The sequence below is a fragment of the Castanea sativa genome, chromosome 11 (genome assembly GCF_040712315.1).
Source record: "Castanea sativa cultivar Marrone di Chiusa Pesio chromosome 11, ASM4071231v1".
Taxonomy (NCBI): domain Eukaryota; kingdom Viridiplantae; phylum Streptophyta; class Magnoliopsida; order Fagales; family Fagaceae; genus Castanea; species Castanea sativa.
Window position 1 is genome coordinate 65,709,492 of NC_134023.1, and position 19,199 is coordinate 65,728,690.

General features: G+C 32.3%; 1 protein-coding gene across 1 annotated transcript; it reads left to right on the forward strand.

The window, feature by feature from the left end:
- Nucleotides 1–484: 484 nt before the first annotated feature.
- LOC142616970 (carotenoid 9,10(9',10')-cleavage dioxygenase 1-like) lies at nucleotides 485–14,169 on the forward strand. Its single transcript, XM_075789696.1, has 15 exons — nucleotides 485–568; nucleotides 631–765; nucleotides 2,148–2,218; nucleotides 2,408–2,422; nucleotides 5,340–5,451; nucleotides 6,496–6,595; nucleotides 7,269–7,331; nucleotides 7,530–7,640; nucleotides 7,720–7,904; nucleotides 9,029–9,167; nucleotides 9,637–9,754; nucleotides 9,837–9,938; nucleotides 10,211–10,462; nucleotides 10,949–11,060; nucleotides 13,826–14,169. The coding sequence occupies exons 1-15, from the start codon at nucleotides 485–487 to the stop codon at nucleotides 13,853–13,855; spliced, it is 1,629 nt and encodes a 542-aa protein (XP_075645811.1). The 3' UTR covers nucleotides 13,856–14,169.
- Nucleotides 14,170–19,199: the final 5,030 nt, after the last annotated feature.

The following is a 19,199-nucleotide window of genomic DNA, read 5'->3' on the forward strand; positions in this document are numbered from 1 at the left end:
AGCTGTGGATATCTCAGAAGAACTATATCAGAAAAGTTCTTGAAAAATTCAACATACAAGATGCTAATCTTGTAAGCACCCCATTGGAGAATCAATTCAAATTATCTAGTAGTCAATGCCCGAAGAATGAAAAAGAAATTGAAGACATGTCAAAGGTTCCATATGCAAGTGTAGTTGGGTGTTTAATGTATGAAATGGTTTGCACTAGGCCAGATTTGGCTCATGCAGTGAGTACTGTTAGTAAGTACATGGCAAACCCAGGTAGAGAGCACTGTAATGCAGTGAAGTGGATATTCAAATACCTAAATGGAACTGCAGGATATGAGATTCTGTTTGCGAGGCAACATGGGGATAATGTAGTGGTAGGATATGTGGATTCGACTATGCAGGCAATATAGATGACAGAAGGTTTACAACAGGTTATGTGTTCACACCGTCAGGAGGGATTGTTTGTTGGAGATCCACACTACAATCCTTAGTAGCTATGTCTACTACAGAAGCTGAGTACATGGCGGTAGCTGAAGCTGCAAAGGAAGCATTGTGGTTGAAAGGGCTAGTCAAAGAGTTGGTTTGAACCAAGGAGGAGAATAGTTGCATTGTGACAGTCAAAGTGCCATTTACTTGGCAAAGCATCAGGTTTATCATGCTAGGACAAAGCATATTGATGTGAGATTCCACAAGATAAGGGAGTTGACTACTATAGATGAAATTATTCTTGAGAAGATTGACACTTCAGAGAATGCAGTTAATATGTTGAAGAAGCCGGTACCTACAAGCAAGTTCAAGCACTGCTTGGACTTGATTAGTATTTGTGGCTTGTGATAGCCTGTAGGGGCTAAGGTGGAGGCGATTGAAGAGTTTAGTTTGTGAAGCTTGATACAATTCAAGCCAAGGTGGAGATTTGTTGAAATGGCTTAAATTTTAATGTCCGTGGATTAACATTACAAGTAAGCGTTAAACGCTATCTTGTATGAATTGTCAAAGAAAACGGTAAGTAACAACACCAACTTTAACTATATTCATGCATAGCTGAAATTTATGACTCTATAGGCAATAAATGGAAGCATGCCTATATTAGAAAGTATGACTTGATCAACAAAGTCAAAGATATGCAATTCAGCATGTAAGCTTGCATGAAGAAATACTACATTCATGCATTAAATGATGCAGGGATTGCTTGGCCACTTCTGTCGACTTCCTTAAACAATAGAAGTCTCTCATGTGCTGAAATTGTTGGTATTTCGGCTGAAGTTTGGCCATAAATAGAGGTGGAGCAAATGAGAACAAAAGAGGTGTGTGAGCAAGAGATAGTTCATGCGTGAAACAGAGAGATAGCAAAAGAACTTCTTCTGTGTGTGTGCACTAGAGTTAGGAAGTGAGAGTGTCTTGCAATTTGTCTAAATACAATAGGGTGTTCTCTATATTGCAGTGAGAGAACCAATGGTGTATTTAGGGTTTGGGTTTGTGTGAAAGTGTCTTCAAGCCGTTATTGTAATCTCCATAGTTATAGTGAAATTTATTTTGTCGTCTCCTGTGGACGTAGGCATATTGCCGAATCACGTAAATTTCTTGTGTCATATTTTCTTCTTTCTCTTCTTTAACCTTGTGAAAACAAATTATTTCATCAATTTTCACAACAAATTTTAATAACTCAATTATGATACGTTTCGGAATAACTTTTATTTGAAAAATTAAGTTTTTTGGAGTGTTCAAATGCTCTACTATATGTAAAATGAATATTCGGAGTTTAGAATTTAAGAACTAATATTTTCATATAGGTTTTTCTCTTCTTGCCGATAGATTCTAGATTTTCTTTGTGAATTGAAGGTTTTGCGTTTAGCTAAAACGAGATCTAGCCCTTATCATGCTTTCCTTTCTCTTCATCAAAAACGTTTGTCGCAGGGCGCACACATAGTGAAATAAAAAGGTTTTGAATTTTCCTTACCTTCTTGATTGAGACTCTTTTTGGCATTCCTGGTATCGTTTGTCGCAGGGCGCACACATTCCTGGTATCGTTTTAGCTTCTTCTACTTGTATTAATATACAGACCCCCTAGTTGCAATGTAATAAGTGGCCCTTGCAGCATAAGAACTATTATCATTGTAGCCTCATCTTTAATAAGTTGCAACGTGTAATATTGCTTACAGGATTGCTTAAATGGAGAGTTTGTTAGGGTGGGCCCTAACCCAAAGTTTGAGCCTGTAGCTGGACATCACTTGTATGTTTCTTTTTCTCTGTGGAACTATTTACTATGATATATAAGAAGTTTATCATGGTCCGTTTTCTTTTTGTAGATCGTCTTTTATATGTGCGTGTGAGTTCGGCTTTTTTTTTTAGTTCTCATGAATCAATATTCAGTTGTTGATGAGGTGAATATTGCTCATACCCTTTGTTGCTCACTTTGCAGGTTTGATGGAGATGGGTACATGACTTTCTATTGCTTATTCAAACCAGTATTTCTTTCAAGTTTTCTTGAAGAGAGACTTCAAACATATAACTTCAGTACCATTTTTCCAACACTACTAATGTCTCTCTGCAGCTTTGTATGTTTAATATGTGGGGGTGCTTTTTAGTGTACATACTACTCAAAAGATCAATATATTTGTGGGTTCTAATTAGCTCAACTAGTAAAGTCTTTGATAGTTGTATAAGAGATTTGGGGTTCAATCTCCGTCTACACCAACAAGATTGGTATTTTGGTCTGATGATAAAAAGTTATCATCAGGAGCAAATGCCATATGTTGAAACTTTCTAAAAAAAAAAAACGATCCATATATTTCATAATAAAAGTAACAGTTTAATCTTCCATAACAATGTACTGTGAAGGAAAAATCTTCACATAATTTGAGAAAAAAAAGAGGGTAAAATATCATTTTTGTCCTTAAACTTTCACAAAAGTTCGTTTTCCATCTCTAAACTTTCAAAAGTTTGTTTTTCGCCCTTAATCTTTGCAAAACATTACTTTTTTTGTCCTTTTATCAATGTCTGCTAATTTATGTCCTATGTGACCTAATGGCGTGCTGAAATAGTATATAACTTAAACCAAATCATTTAATTTAAAAAATGGCTAATTACATTTTCCTCCCTTAAGATTTGGGGAAACGACAGTTCTCCTACCCCAAACTTGAAGAGAAAAAACACTTTCCCCCCTTAACATTTGATTAACCAAATTTTGTTAAATTAGTATTCAATATGTTATGTACTAATCTGTGCTTTATTTAAGAAAAAATTTCCAAAATTATCTTATTTCATAATTAAAATTTATTATTTTAAAATTTTAATTGTGTGTATTTTAAAATATTAAGTGTGAATATCTTACTTTTTTTCTTCTTTTTTCAACGAGTTATGGAGAAATTTCTCATTACAAGTGTTTTGGTACTTGATAAATTTTACATTTTATTCTAAATTTATCAATTTTTTTTACTAACTATGATTTAACTTTTGTATAGAGATATTTACATAAAATAAAAAAAGAATATTTCGTTACTAATATAAACAAAAGGGTGGGAATATTAATTTCTTCAAACCTCATGGGAGGGGAGTGCTTTTCCTTTCGACTTTGCTTCATTCGATGGAAGAGGAAGGAAAAGAAGAGAAAGGAATGACTTTCCTTAATTTGTTTGGTTAGAAAGAAAAATTAGGAAAAAGGAAGAATGAGAGGGAAAATTTTTTTGTGGAATCATTTATTTTCTCTCCTAAAATTATTCTTATACCATTAAAACTTAAATATTCTGGATTTTTTTTTTTTTTTTTTGTTGTGAAATGACGTTTATATTCTTATTAATTTATAAAGGACAAAACTGTAAAATACATCACATCTTTTTCCTCTCTTTTTCTCTTTATATCCAAACATAGACATAGTAGAGGAAGTACTTTCTTTCTCCACTCTTGTTCCTCTCCCTTCTCTTTTTCCTTTCTCTTTTCTTCCCTCCCCTTTCACTCAACCAAACATAGTCTTCAAATTTGGGATGGAGCGTCATTCCCCCAAAACTCAAATGAGAGGGGTGTAATTACCAGTTTAAAAAAGTACGTATAGGCACTTACTGGCATGCAATTATTGGCACATGTGGAACAAATATTCTTAGAGACAAAAAAACACCTCACTTTGAATGTTAAGCAAATAGAATCTAGATACATCTCAATCTCAAATAATAATAATAATAATAATAATAATAACAATAATAATAATAAACACATTACAAATTGTAATTGGTGAAACATAGAATGAACATAAAAAATAGTATAGAAGATTTGTATTCATATTAGACTGCAACACAATCATGAAGTAATGTACTCAATACAAACTTGGACGTATTGGTGATATGTTCATCAGGATAGAAAGAAGATATTTTTCATGTTCTCCTTCTTTATGATCCCTTCGCAAACTTAGGTGTTATTGTATTACTGAAGGGGAAAAGAAAACTTGATTTTTTTTTTACTAACGTCATTTGCTATTTTCATGACACATTTTACACTATAGTATTGTATTCTGGTTGGTTTTGGCGAGTCATGTGTGTCTATGTGGATATCGCTTGATTTTTTAGAACTGTCAACGGATAGAAAAATGTGAGTTAGGAGCTGTATTAATTACAGTCCTCTTAGGCTCTTACTATTTATTCCTTATATAGAAAGAGTGATTACAATAGGGCAAGGAGTATCCTTCAATATGACTGCTCAGAAACTTCTAAGTTTTAAGAGCATTCTTATCAATCCATGTATAATAGAAAAATGTGTTGAATTTATACAATTAAAAAAAAAAAAATGGCCTACGTCAGTTTGCGTATAATTATGTAAATTTACATATTTGCTATAGTAACCGTGTAAATTTATATTGACACTATTCTTTTTGTAATTAGTTATTTATTATTTTTTTATGTATTTCAAGAAAAAAGGAAAAGAGTGGATGGTGGTTGTGTGTGAAGAAAGAGAAATAATTTTAAAAATCAAGAAAAATTGACATTTTAATAAAATGTATTGTAAAATAGATAATCTGATATGGATGAGTATTTTGAAAAGTGAGTATTTAAAATAAAAAAAATAAGTTTTTATGCTAAAATAGATAAAAAATTTTACATGAGCTGCACATCACAAGGGTACAATCCATAGGACTAGGAGTACAATTCAATATAATTTATCCAACAAGAACCATCCTTGCTAGTTTTATGTTCTCCGATATATTATAGTTGGTTATGTTCCAATATTCTGTTCTGTGTTTACAGCCTTCCCACTTTTTGTTTAGATTTAGGAGATTCATGAATGTTGGTTGGAACCCATTGCTTTTATACACTGTTAATCTGCTATAGCAAGAAGGGATTTATGTGATATCTTTTATTTTGCAGCATGATTCATGGTTTGCGCATCAAAAATGGGAAGGCAGCCTATGTCTCTCGCTATGTAAGGACATCTAAGCTTAAACAAGAAGAGTATTTTGGAGCCGCTAAATTTATGAAGGTGTGCAGTAAGCTATAGGTTTCTTTTCTATTTTTTCCCGGTTTTTAGTTGCATCTTTTGCCTGTACATATTAACTTTGCTGCTAACGGGATTGAAAGACTTTTGAGGAAGTATTTTCTCTTTATTTCTGTTGATCTTAGTGCATGCTTTTATAGTGGGGAAATACAATTGTTGGAAAAGCACTAAAGGATTATTGGGGAAGACTGTGAATGTGGAGGTGGTCTTTTAGGAAAAGATAAAAGTAGGCAAAGAATTGGCACTACTAGAAAAGCCAAGCTCTAGAGAACTAGAAGATAGGGTGGGCGACTTGGGAACATGTTATAGTGTATAGAGTGCATAGTGTCACATCATTTAAAATTCTAAATGAGCTGGTACTGTATACAATTTTATATTTGTAATATATCCTTGATTTGAACCATGAAATGAGTTCATTTTAAATGGAGAGAATTTTACTATGGCAAATTAGGGCATGATAAGCGATAGGGTTTTAGTGCAAAAAACTTGGCTCTCAAGATCATTATAAACTACCACTTGTTCCAAGCAATTGAAAAATGGCGAATTTCATTTAATCACTATAGTAACATTCTCTTGTAGTTGTGAGCCAAGACTCATTCACAATAAGTGAGGTCCAACATGTGAATTTTTTAACTTCTAATTGGAAGATATAGTGGAGATAGAGTTTGACCTCGTAATCATCTACTTCGATACCATGAAAATTTTTAGGAAGAAAGTAGTTTCTTTTTGTTTCCATCTATCATTTTATGTGATTTATAGAAAGGAAATACAACTGTTACAAGAGAGTCGAGGGATTTGTATTAATCTAGGAAGTAAGAATACTTTGATTCGAATTCAAAAATTTAAAATCAAAATACTTTGATTGGCTAACAAGGGAGGCAAAAGGAAAAGTTTGTGATAGATAAATAAGAAAAGGTAGTTGATGATTGTAGAAGTAAAATTATTTTGGGCAGATAGCTTCTGCCATGCATGTTTACTATGGCGGTCACATTTCAGGTTTTTATTTTTTTATTATTATTTTTTTTTCAGATTGGAGATCTGAACGGGCCATTTGGATTACTTATGGTGATTATGCAATTGCTGAGACAAAAATTGAAAGTATTAGATGCTTTGCACGGAACTGGAACAGGTAAGTTAGTCTTATATGCACGTTTGCTTGAATGCAAAGACATATACTGGGATTGTACACACAATTCTTTGAGTACAGTAATCACGGTTCAAAAACACTAGTCTATGTGTTATTCTGTTTTGGATATAATAAATTTTAATGTTGAATGAGCTCATTTATCTTGGGTACTAGACTACTAGTATATGTGTAATTTAAACTTCTTCTTTTGATGGGTAAGCTTTGAAATTTTAGACCTACACAGCCCATTCTACACTTCTGCCAGTTGAGTCACAAGTGTATACTGCTTATGTAATGTAAATAACATTAAAAGAGAGTATCATCAGGAACACTTGGCAAAGTATGATTTTTTGCCTTTTTATATTTTTATTGGTAATTCAAACATCCCACCAGACTTGAACAGGGGACCTTGCCTACCCCCCATTCTATGAATGGGATGGAGGTACCATCTAGCCCAAAGGTAACTGGCAACTATTGGCAAACTATGAATGTATCCCTCTTCCTTTAGTACACACATGACAGGTATGGATCTGTCAGTAAATATCTCTGATATATGCATCTTTCCACAGTCTTTGTTAAGTAATTTTAGTTGGGTATAATATCTTCTTTTTTTTTTCCTGTTTGGATAATCCTGATGTGAAGTGCCAAACACTAACTATTTGTCTCCCGTGTCCAGCTAATACGGCTTTGGTATATCACCATGGGAAACTTTTAGCACTTCAAGAGGCAGATAAACCATGTAAGCATGTCTTCTTCTATAGTTTTTTTCTTCTGAAAAGCTAATAAGAAAAGGGTTGGTTTTTCTCTGCATTGGCATGATGATGTAAATGCTGTGTGCTTTTCATTCTAGGGAAAAAGTAAATACAGACCAATGCTGATTTGTTTAAACTTTCCTGCTCTAATGTGGAATTGACATCGTTCTCATTACATTATTTAGATGTCCTTAAAGTTCTGGAAGATGGAGATATTCAAACACTTGGGATGCTGGATTATGACAAGAGATTGGAACATTCTTTCACTGCTCATCCAAAAGTTGACCCATTCACTGGTAAACTATTGTAAAAGGTATTTTGTGATCCATTGTAATGAAAGATTGCCTTCTTAACTTGCAGAATCCTTCCATGCAGGCGAGATGTTTACATTTGGCTATTCACTTACACCACCATATATCACTTATAGAGTAATTTCAAAGGATGGTTTCATGCATGACCCAGTACCAATAACAATATCAGACCCCATCATGATGCATGACTTTGCCATCACTGAGAACTATGCAATTTTCATGGATCATCCATTGATATTCAAACCAAAGGTATGGTACTTTCAAAGTTGTTTCTTTTGGAAGTTTTGCCCTGGTACAAGTTACAAGAGAGGAGGTGCCATATGATATTACAAAAATAGTTGGCGTGCATAGTGATGAAATACCACTTTGAACAACCGTAGGCTGAAGGAGGAGGTGCCACCTGAGGGGGATTTAAAGTTATGTTTTAGCATTTAGTTCACCAATTCACCAACTTAGTTTGTAAACAGTTATTTTGATATTTTGAATTTAAGAGGGAGATGTACCTACGATTTTATTTGGCCTTCGACAAAACAATATGAATATAAATAAGCTTGACCTCATTTGCTTTAACAATGTACATGGATTACATTTTTACACAGAAGTATTGTACAGCTGGCTGCATCAACCATTAGGGTCACCCATCTTAGTGTTTTCACTTCTCAATCAATGAAACAAGAGTGCTCTTGTGTGTGTGCATGCATGCGTGTAATATATATTCCCATTCTTGTGTTTCTGTTTTGTGCACTTCTATCTGTTGTATATATTTGCATTGAAATTTAATGCCACAGGACTCTGATTGTTGAGTGTTCATTATTATAAACAATACAAAGGGGCTAGTCTTTCCCATTCTTTGGTATCATTGAAGCCATTCTGTAGTCATTGAGAAGTTTCTCAAAATTCAGACACAAAGTTGGTACTGTTGAAATGGATAATATTAAATCTAAAATTTGAGGTGTCTCAACTAAGATGAGCAGAAAAAGGGCTTGCATCAGGAGTTTGTCATTTAATTTTAGATCTATAGATGTCATGAGTTCCAACATATAAAATTTATAAATCCTTCTGAAGTAAACAATTCTAATGTACATAGATGTTCAAATCATCTCAACTATGATGCTTTGATTTTGAACTTTTGTAATTTCTTTAAAGCCTTCCATAATTTTGGATAAAATCCTCAGCACGCTTTGTTGATCTCAAGATCAACTCTTATAATCTTCGCAGGAATTTTTTCCTTGAGATTTAGATGTGATACCCTTGAAGACAAATTTGGGTATTACTGTTTTGGTAAATGTGATGATCAAAACAGTGCTTTGTTGAGCATCATATCAATCAAATGACATGCAACTTGGAATAATTGTTTAAATTTTGATTTTCAGGAAATGGTGAAGGAGAAAAAGTCAGCATTCACATTTGATGCTACAAAAAGAGCTCGTTTTGGTATACTTCCTCGGTATGCAAAGGATGAGATGCAAATCAGATGGTTCGAGCTTCCAAATTGCTTCATATTCCATAATGGTGATCTCTTTTTGGATGCCAAAATATCTTTTGAATTTATATTGTTTTATTAGATGAAGCTTGTTAGTGGCTAACATATAACATCTACACAAAGATCAAATATAAGTAGTAATCTAGTGTTATAGGCAAGACCTTACTTGAATAAGATCTTTCCATAGGCTCGTAGCTATGTATCCTTCATCACTAAGGAGACAGGAACCTAAGTCTAGTGGATGACTCATCACTCATGACTGTGTGATCAGAGTGTGATTAACTACCTCATGATCCATGGATTAATGAGGCAGTAGATGATCGTTCTCAACCTGGAGAGAAGGAACTTACTCCTTTCTTCATATTGAGATTTGGCCTATCTCAATTCTTTATAGATTTGCAAATTTATATCATCTTGTAGTTCATTATTAAGCTTTGATTGAAGTTTATTTGTGTTCACGTTTCCATCTTGACCTTTTTAATGACTTCCTTTCACTAGCCAATGCTTGGGAGGAGGAGGACGAAGTAGTTTTGATCACTTCTCGTGCTCAGCATCCAGATCTGGACATGTTCAATGGAATTGTCAAAGAAAAGCTCAAAAACTTCTCAAATGAGCTGTAGAACATCTTTCATCCATTTATGAAAATGTAAATATATATATGCATACCTAAGTGATTATGATAGTTACTATTTTTTCAGGTATGAGATGAGATTCAACATGAAAACTGGACTAGCTTTACAGAAGAAACTATCAGCTTCTGTTGTAGAATTACCTAGGGTGAATGAGAGCTACACTGGCAGGTAATGGGAGATTTTGGATTTGTTTATTGTTGGTAGATCATTCAAGATTGCATAAGTGCTCATTATGGCAGCAGCAGATAAGAGAGGCTATATATACTCCGAAGGCCATATTTATATGATCTTTTGCCTTTTTGAAAATGTTCTGAAACTCAATTTTTGTCTTGCAAAACACTTTTATTATTATTATAGTTTTTATCTTAAATTCATTTTGTTCTCTTGGGTGTCAAATACTTCCATCATTTATATTTACTGATTATGTGGTTGGTTATCAGGAGAACAAGATATGTCTATGGAACCATACTTGAAGGCGTTGTAAAGGTTACTGGGATAATCAAATTTGATCTGCATGCTGAACCTGAGACTGAAAAAACAAAGCTTGAAGTTGGAGGAAATGTTCAAGGAATCTATGATTTGGGACCTGGCAGATTTGGCTCTGAAGCTATTTTTGTCCCTCGTGTGCCTGGCATTACTTCTGAAGAAGATGATGGATTTTTAATATTCTTTGTACATGATGAAAATGATGGGTAATACTTTCTTTTCTCATGCTATTGACAAATTTATATTCTCCCTGTGCCTGGCATTAATGTTTTTGCTTGGTTAAGTAGAGGAAATTCTTGTCAGAATGTGAGATTGAAAGCCTTTGAAAGAGGGTTATCGAATTGCTCTCGCAAATTTAGGATCTGTAGATTGCATCAGTGGAGAAAATATTACTATTTTGCTGTTTCCTCTTTTTACTAAAGTTTATTCCTAATATGTGAAGAATCTAAGGGCTGCAACTTTTTTTTAGCTCTGAAAAACTAGTTCAATGTCAATCATTCTTGACAAAAAGAGTAAAAGCTGTGCAGCCTAACCTAGTGTTGATTCATTTGCATCCAAACAGAATTCTATCTTGCTTTTTCCATACACCATGCTTAGTTCCACTTTGTTAATACCTCTGATGACTGAGATTTAAAGTTTGGATTTCTTGATGAAGATGATGCAATCTCAATATTTCATTGATAATTATACAGAAAATCATCAGTCCACGTAATTGATGCAAAAACAATGTCAGCTGACCCAGTGGCAGTTGTTGAGATCCCTCACAGGGTTCCATATGGGTTTCATGCCTTCTTTGTGACAGAGGTCAGTGTTACATCAATTGCTTCTGGATTTAATTTCTTTTTTTACATCACTCTCTGGTGTTGAAATTAACTTCAGAGCTGAATTCTAAAGAGGGTTAATGAGTGAATGAAACCCAAGGAAAGTAGGATTAGGACAAAGGATGCATTGGAAATTGATAGTTATGTGATGCTAAGTTTGAAAAGAGCAAGAATTTTTTTTTTCAGAAAGACTGATTACTCTTACTTTGGAGCAAAGTAGAATGCATAAGTTGTTGAGAATACTGCTGGGCTTCCCTACTTTGATCGAAAATACTTCCTATTTAATTTCTTGATAAGTTCTCCAGAGAACTTAGTGGATATGCATTCATTTTATATAATGCTGCAGCTGAATAAACTATTGTGCATGATATGATGATCTAGACGAGAGCATTGCTATGGGGGTGTACTTGATTTTGTTTTTCGGTTCCTAAATCTTATCTATCTATATATTACTAAAAGCTGAAGCGTAGCGTTTAATGTTGTTACGCTCACGTTGAGTCACGTTAGCATCCACGTCATTATTTTTTTCTTTCCATTTGCTTATAATTATTTTGATATTTTTTTTATTTCATATTTATACTTCTCAAACCTTTCTCCCTCTCATATCTTTTCATCTCCCCACTACTTCTCCAACCTTTCTCCTTCTCTCACCTTCTCATCTTCCCACTACCCTCTACATTAATATTATTCTTCATCTTTCCCTTCATCTTCCTCTATTTTTGTCTCTTCTTATTCACACCCTCATACTATAAATTTGTCACTATTTTATTCTATGCATAGTTTTCCCTTAAAAAAAAAAAAAAGTTCTCTCTCTCCTCTCTCTCTCTCTCAATTTTTGGGTGGATTTTTATTTTTTATTTTTCTTGCATCTTCGCTTTAGGTTAATAATTTTTTATATTCTTTAATCTACTTTAGGTTAATGCGATTCAGTTTTTTTTTTTTTTCATTTAATTGTTGTGTTTTTTTCTCTCTCTCTTTGATTGTTAAATGTTATCCTATTGCGTTATAAAAGATTAAATATAAAAATATAATATTATCTTACTACATAACATGATTTGGATAATTTAATTTGATAGTTATTATAATTTGATAGCATGATTTTTCTAGAGCTCAATTTAGATGTTAAACTATGAGACTTTAGTAATTTTTGTTTATTTTTTAATCCTTTGTGGTGGACAAAGTACTCTTAATCTATATCTATATATTACTAAAAGCTGAAGCATAGCGTTTAATGTTATGCTCATGTTAAGCCACATCAGCATCCACGTTATTATTTTTTTCTTTCCATTTGCTTATAATTATTTTAATATTTTTTTATTTCATATTTATATTTTTCCAACCTTTCTCCCTCTTATACCTTTTTATCTCCCCACTACTTCTTCAACATTTCTCCTTCCCTCACCTTCTCATCTTCCCACTACCCTCTTATTCACACCCTCATACTATAAATTTATCATTATCTATTTCATTCTATGCATAGTTTTCCCTTAAAAAAAAAAAAAGATTATCTCTCTCTCTCTCTCTCTCTCTCTCTCTCTCACACACACACACTCTCAATTTTTGGGTGGATTTTTATTTTTTATTTTTCTTGCATCTTTGATTTAGGTTGATAATTTTTTATAATCTTTAATCTACTTTAGGTTAATGCGATTTAGTTTTTTATTTTATTTTAATTGTTGTGTTTTTTTTTTCACTCGCTTTGATTGTTAAATGTTATCCTATTGTATTATAAAGGATTAAATATAAAAGTAAAATATTATCTTACTACATAGCATGATTTGGATAATTTAATTTGATAGTTATTGTAATTTGATAGCATGATTTTTATAGTGCTCAATTTAGATGTTAAACTATGAGACTTTGATCATTTTTGTTTATATTTTAATCCTTTGTGGTGGACAAAGTACTCTTAATAATTGTATTAGAAGTACTCTATAATACTATTTATTTAGAGAAAAGCGAAGGTTGGCTAAACAATAATTATTGGATGAGAGACAAATTTTATCTTTCGCAATTTTATTTTAATTATTATTATTATTATTATTTTATAACAATGCATATATAAAAATTTAATTCTTAGATTTTGTTAATAATTGTTTATTTGATAATATATTTTGGATGACCGATATTACAATTTCTACAAAAAAAATAACCTTAGTAGATTATAAATAACAAATTGTTTTCCTAATTGGTCCAATTAATCATAGCTAAGTTTTATTAATTTCTTAATTACTTTTTCAGTGTTTTGGATTGTAGGCAGAAAAAATAAGTTTGAGAAAGTTTGTTTAAAATTGAAAGAATAATTTCCAAATTTTATATTCTTTTTAATGATTCACAAAATGTTATAAGTAAATTTTATTAAAAAATAAATATTTTTGTTAACTTGCTTTTTCAATTTCTGAGAAAAATTGTATTTTTTTTCATTTTAGCATTAGAAAAATTATTGAATTTATGATTTATGATTATTCCTATATTACATTTATGATTATTCTTATAATTAATAAAAATATAATTACAAAATACATTACTCTTTATTAAATTAGTCTAAATTGTATAAAAAAATTAATAAAACTTCCATAAAAATAATTATCATGCACAACGCGCAGGTTCGTCACTAGTTTCACTACAAAAGCTGCCTTGTTAGTTGTTACTCCTCTGATTGTTCTGTTCCTACTTTTTGCTTCTGCCTTTTCTATTTGCTCACTTCTTAATTGTGGTGGTTCTAATTTATTCGTCCTATTTGAACAGGAGCAACTTCAAGAGCAGGGGAAACTGTGATGTCTGATTGTGGGAAATTGCAAAATAAAATTGAAATAGAGAAACTGCAAGTGGAGACAGATCTTGTAAATTGTACACAAAAGACCTCTTTGGTAGTACTTTCCCAATATTGTATCTGGAGATCTTTCTAAGTTAAGATGAAAACTTAAATTGTAATAATTCCTCTGGTGAGGGGGAAGAAGTATCACTCTATAGTTCCCGTGTTATCTTTCTTGTCGAACTATTCAGGAAATCTCAACAAAAAACTCTTGACTTTAAGCATGTGAGTTTTGGACATTGGCGATATGTGTAAGGGTTAACACTGATACCTGTCAACATTTATGGTATGGAGTTAATCAAGTAATGGTGATCGTAGTTCAAAATGTGGATGTTTTTCTTTACTAAAGCCAGGCTACCAATATTGTCTCTTAAGATTGAAGTTGTAACTTACTCAACAATATTAGAGGAGCTTGTTGTTTCTGTGCCTGAAAGAGTCTAGAAGCTATTGGGCTGGAAAGAGAAGCTATTGTCAATGGTAGATAAGGAAATCCTTAGCAGTAGCATGAGCAATCCCAACTTATGCCATGATTGTATTCGAATTCCTGAAGATGGGTGTGATTGAACTGAATGCAATTGTGGAGAAGTTCTGGTGAGGAAGGTTTGGACAGCCACTAGCTAGAAAGCACAGACATGGACATGGGTACAGGTACGAACACGGTGCCACGAGTAATTTTTGAAAAATTATAACATAAAATGGCCATATGTACAGCACCTTAAATGAAGTGCTAGGCCTCTACCTATTCAAATACAGGTAGTAATACCCCATGCACGATGTTAGAGGAAAATGCCATAGTAGACATGCTAATTTACAAGAACACTAGATCATGGAACCCATATGTTATTGATGCAATCTTCTTACCTCATGAGGGGGAGCTAATCAAAGCAATCTCATATAGGTAGTAATTGAACATATGTATTCACCAGAACAATAAAGAAATGCTTGAAAATTGATGCAATGTTTTTCTTAGTTACATTATGGCATTGGGCTCTATTTAGAATTTGGAAATTGGGTATGGAGCCTAAAATTGACTATACGAAAATTCATCATAATCAGTAAGGCCAATTGGGTTGGATAGGTAATTGTAAAAAAATGCAATTATCATTCATTGAATATGACTAGATATGAAAATTCTTAGAAATCAAAGAGTTCTTTTTTGACTCCGCTTAGTGCAAAGTCTAAATCTCATTATATTGTCACACTTGCATGCTTATCCTAGCCTGGGACTTAAGAAAAACTAGATTTTCAGCTTAATAAGCTCCAATTTTATTAAAGAGTAGGATTCTTCAGCTTAAATTTTGAGGAATTTCTATCATCTATTATAGGAAAAGCGTCAAGAAGGTGAATTTACCCTTGATTCTTTTCAAGCCCAATTCAGCAAGGCCCTTGGGCTCGGGGTGCTGTTATAGCCCATGGACCTATTCAGTGAACTGGTTATGAAATTGGTCCCATCATTTATTTACAGGCCCGTTGGGTAGGACTAGTTACAAGGTTCCTGTAGTGGGCTTACATTTTTTTGGAAGAACCTTAAGGCCTTGTAAAACAACCTTGGATCAAATTCAGTCTATATGGGAATTAGAAGAGTTTTATGGTAGGTAAATAGAACATAAGAAGAACCTTTGCTTTCAATTTTGTGTTATTGAACGTTGAGCTATTAGAAATCATAATAGCTCAATAATGTTATTCATAAACGCACCCTTGGTGCAATGGTCACTCTAAGTATAAGTGCTTGTAGGCTGTGGGGAGCAAGGGTCAGAGTTCAAGTTTTTAGAAGTGAGCTTCACACACATATACATTTAGATTAAGTTGGAGTAGAATTTTTATCCTGTATCAAAAAGAAAATTGTGAAAGAGAATGTTTCAGTTGTTCCCATTGTGGGGGTTGGGCAAGACCACATTTGCTCAATATGTATACAATGATGTGATTGTAGATAGACATTTTGATCTTAAAATGTGGGTTGTGCATCTTTATTACCTTTGATGTGAAAATAATTAGCGAAAAATAATCACATCTGCTCCGGATAAAAAACCAGAAGAACTTCACATGGTTGAATTGCAAAAGCAAGTTCATCAAAATATTGTTCAAAAGAAATATTTATGTTGGATGATGTGTGGAATGAAGATTATAATGAATGGGATAATTTGAAAAGCCTTTTAATTGGTGATGTAAAGGGAAGTAAAATTTTAATGACTACGCGTGCCAAAATAGTTGCAAAAATTACATAACATACACAGTTAAAGGTTACTTGAAAGACCAAAATTGGTCTTTATTTGAGAAAATAACATATATAGAAGGGCAAGAAACCAACAACCCTAAACTTGTAGCAATCAGAAGGGAGATTGCGGACAAATGTCAAGGGGTGCTCCTTGCCTTAAAGTGCATAGGAAGTTTACTATTCTTTGAGGAAACAAAGCTTAGGTGGTTAGATGTCAAGAACAATGTACTAGAAAATGTAATTCAACAAGAGAATGACATTTTCCCGATTCTAAAGTTAGGTTATGATCATCTCTCCCATCATATTTAAAGTGTTGTTTCACCTTTTGTTCTTTATTTTCCAAAGATCATGAGATGTGTTAGAAAACACTAATAGTAACTATGAATAGCAGACAAATTTATCCAACCATCAAGCATAAACCAACAATTAGAAGATGTTTCTAATAAGTGCTCCAATGATTTAATTTGAAGATATTTCTTTGACAAAGTAATAAAAGAAGATGGAGTCTTAAAATACAAGATTCATGATGTAACCATGATATTGCAAAATCAATTGCAGGATTTGAGTTTAAGGTCCCTGGATTTTATGGCAATAATATTAATAAAAAAAAAAATCATTGTATATCATGTCCATTCATTATTGGCTCATATTTTATTGAAACTTTGAGGTTATTGGTTAAAGCAGACAAAGTACGTACATTTATTTTAACAACTCACGAGAATGGATCTAGTAACTTAGGAAGTCAACATTGAATACACTTAGTTTGAGTTTCAAATACTTGCGTGCATTAGATTTACATGGCTTAAACATTATATATATTGTATATATATTCCTTTTAGAAATTCTATTCTAATATAATTTAAGTGTATATGTGTGTGAAACTCCCTACTAGAGACTTAAATCTCGGCCCTTGCCCTCCTCACCCCACAAAAACTTATACTTGTGGATGGACCATTGCTATATTATAAGAGCCAAATTCTATAGGGAAATATACATATTGAGTACCTTGATCTTTTCAATACTGTGTTTATTAAAACTCTCTTAATTTTATTAATACATTGTGAAATTTGGAAGCACTAAATCTCACTTGGTGTAGGGGGGGCAAGAGTTGGGATTTAAGTCTCTAGGAGGAAGTTTCACACACATATACACTTAGTTTAGGTTAGAGTAGAATTTATATATTGTAAAAAAAAAAAAAAAAAAAAAATCTCACTTGGCGTGCAAGTCTCAAACAATTACCAAGAGAATTGATCAGTTTCAAGCATCTTCATAATAGTGATTGTAATCATTTGAGTTATATGCCCCATGAATTAGGATAAATGATTTATCTTTTGGAATTATTACTATTAATTGTGGTGGACTAGGTGAATTGAATCAACTTACTAACCTAATGGAACACTAGAGATAAGATATTGGAATGTGTGGTTGCAAATTTAAAGGGAAGTATCATTTTGAAAAGCTGATATTAAGATGAGATCATGAACATAATATTAACTAGTCGCTAACCCGTGCGATGCACGAGATAGTTAAATAAAAATTAAAAGTACTTATTTTGCTTAAAGGTTTATGATTTAGCTTTAAAAAATGTATAACTTGAAAATAAATGAAAATAAGTAATTTTTTGTTCAATATAATGGTTTAGAAATTTTTATTTTCTTCATATCATTGGTTTCACATAACACATTCCAGTAGGCTATTTTATGGTGATTTCACATAATACTCTACTGCAATTAAATCTACTATCCACCACCAATCTAATCTATGTTATCTTGATAGTAGATCTACAAATTGCATTCTCATATCCTTAGAGCTTGCCACATCATTATTGTTATCTATATATAATATAAAACTGAAAATTTTGACTTTCTTAGATACTTATGTTAGAAGTAGGATTAAAAAAAAAAATTTAATTAGACCTCATGTTAGAATTTTTTTTTTAAAAAAGGACTCATTTTAGGTTTCAAAAAACTATTTAGTTTAAAAAATTAAATTTTTTTATAAATTAAAATGATGATGTCACATTAGAATATATATTTTTTAAAAAAGACTCACTTTAGGTTTCAAAAAAAGAAAAAAGAAAGATTCACGTAAAAAAAAAAAATTTATGATTAAGGAAAAAAGAGAGAGACTCCTGTTAGGACTCTCTCACTATTTAGTTTAAAAAATTAAAATTAAAAAAATACTTTAGGATTAAGGAAAAAAGAAAGAGGGTCCTGTTAGGACTCTCACTATTTAGTTTAAAAAATTAATTTTTTTATAAATTGAAATGATGATATGGAAAATTGTGAGAATTTCAGAAGTCATTGGAAAGCTTCCAACCAATCCAAAATCTTAAATATTTAGATGTGTATTGGTACAAAGGTATGAAATTTTAAAATTGAATTTTTTGGCTCACAAATTTTTTAAGGTTATACAATTGAAGTAAATGCCGACATCTGCCACGAATCTAGAGTATAAATCTAATTTTGACAAAAGTGTAGACATCCTTGTATCATCCACAAATTCACACCATTCTTCCATCTAGTATAATATATAATAGTGATTGTATCATCCTCAATGTCACATGATTCTTCCAGTCACTAAAGTCAACCACAATTCAATTTTTCCAAAATCCACAACGCAAAATCATTAACATTTCCTAGCATTTCTTTTTTAGATATTCATTATTGCCCAAATTTGACTCCTATGCCTCTGATTTTATATCTCAAACCAAAAATATAGCTAGAGAAGGTTAGCTTGAATCCATTGCAATAGACAATGGCAATAGCTTTTTCACTTCCCACTCCACTTCCTAATTCTACCTTATAGTCTATGAATTTACATTACATAAGTGATGAAAAATCTCTACTAGATGAGTGGGCATTAAATTTAAAATCTATCAAGAGTTTAAAGATTAGGAGTCTAGGCTAACACCACTGTTTAAATTCATGTCATATCTCACCTCCCTCATGAAGCTAAAGATTGCATGGAGTTCAATTGGTTAAATGGCATTAATGATGATGACAAGAATAATGATGATTGCATGGACTGGAGGTGCCTTAATTACCTTCATTCTTTGAGTTTTCGAATGGGTTTTCCATCTAAACTCTATC

What these genes read in the sequence shown, in the direction of transcription:
- LOC142616970 (XM_075789696.1), top strand. Translation starts at nt 485, where the DNA reads ATGTCTACTACAGAAGCTGAGTACATGGCGGTAGCTGAAGCTGCAAAG. An exon ending in TTTGCACGGAACTGGAACAG is followed by an intron (nt 6,596 to 7,268) that starts GTAAGTTAGTCT and finishes TCCCGTGTCCAG; the next exon opens with CTAATACGGCTTTGGTATAT. An exon ending in ATGCCTTCTTTGTGACAGAG is followed by an intron (nt 11,061 to 13,825) that starts GTCAGTGTTACA and finishes CTATTTGAACAG; the next exon opens with GAGCAACTTCAAGAGCAGGG.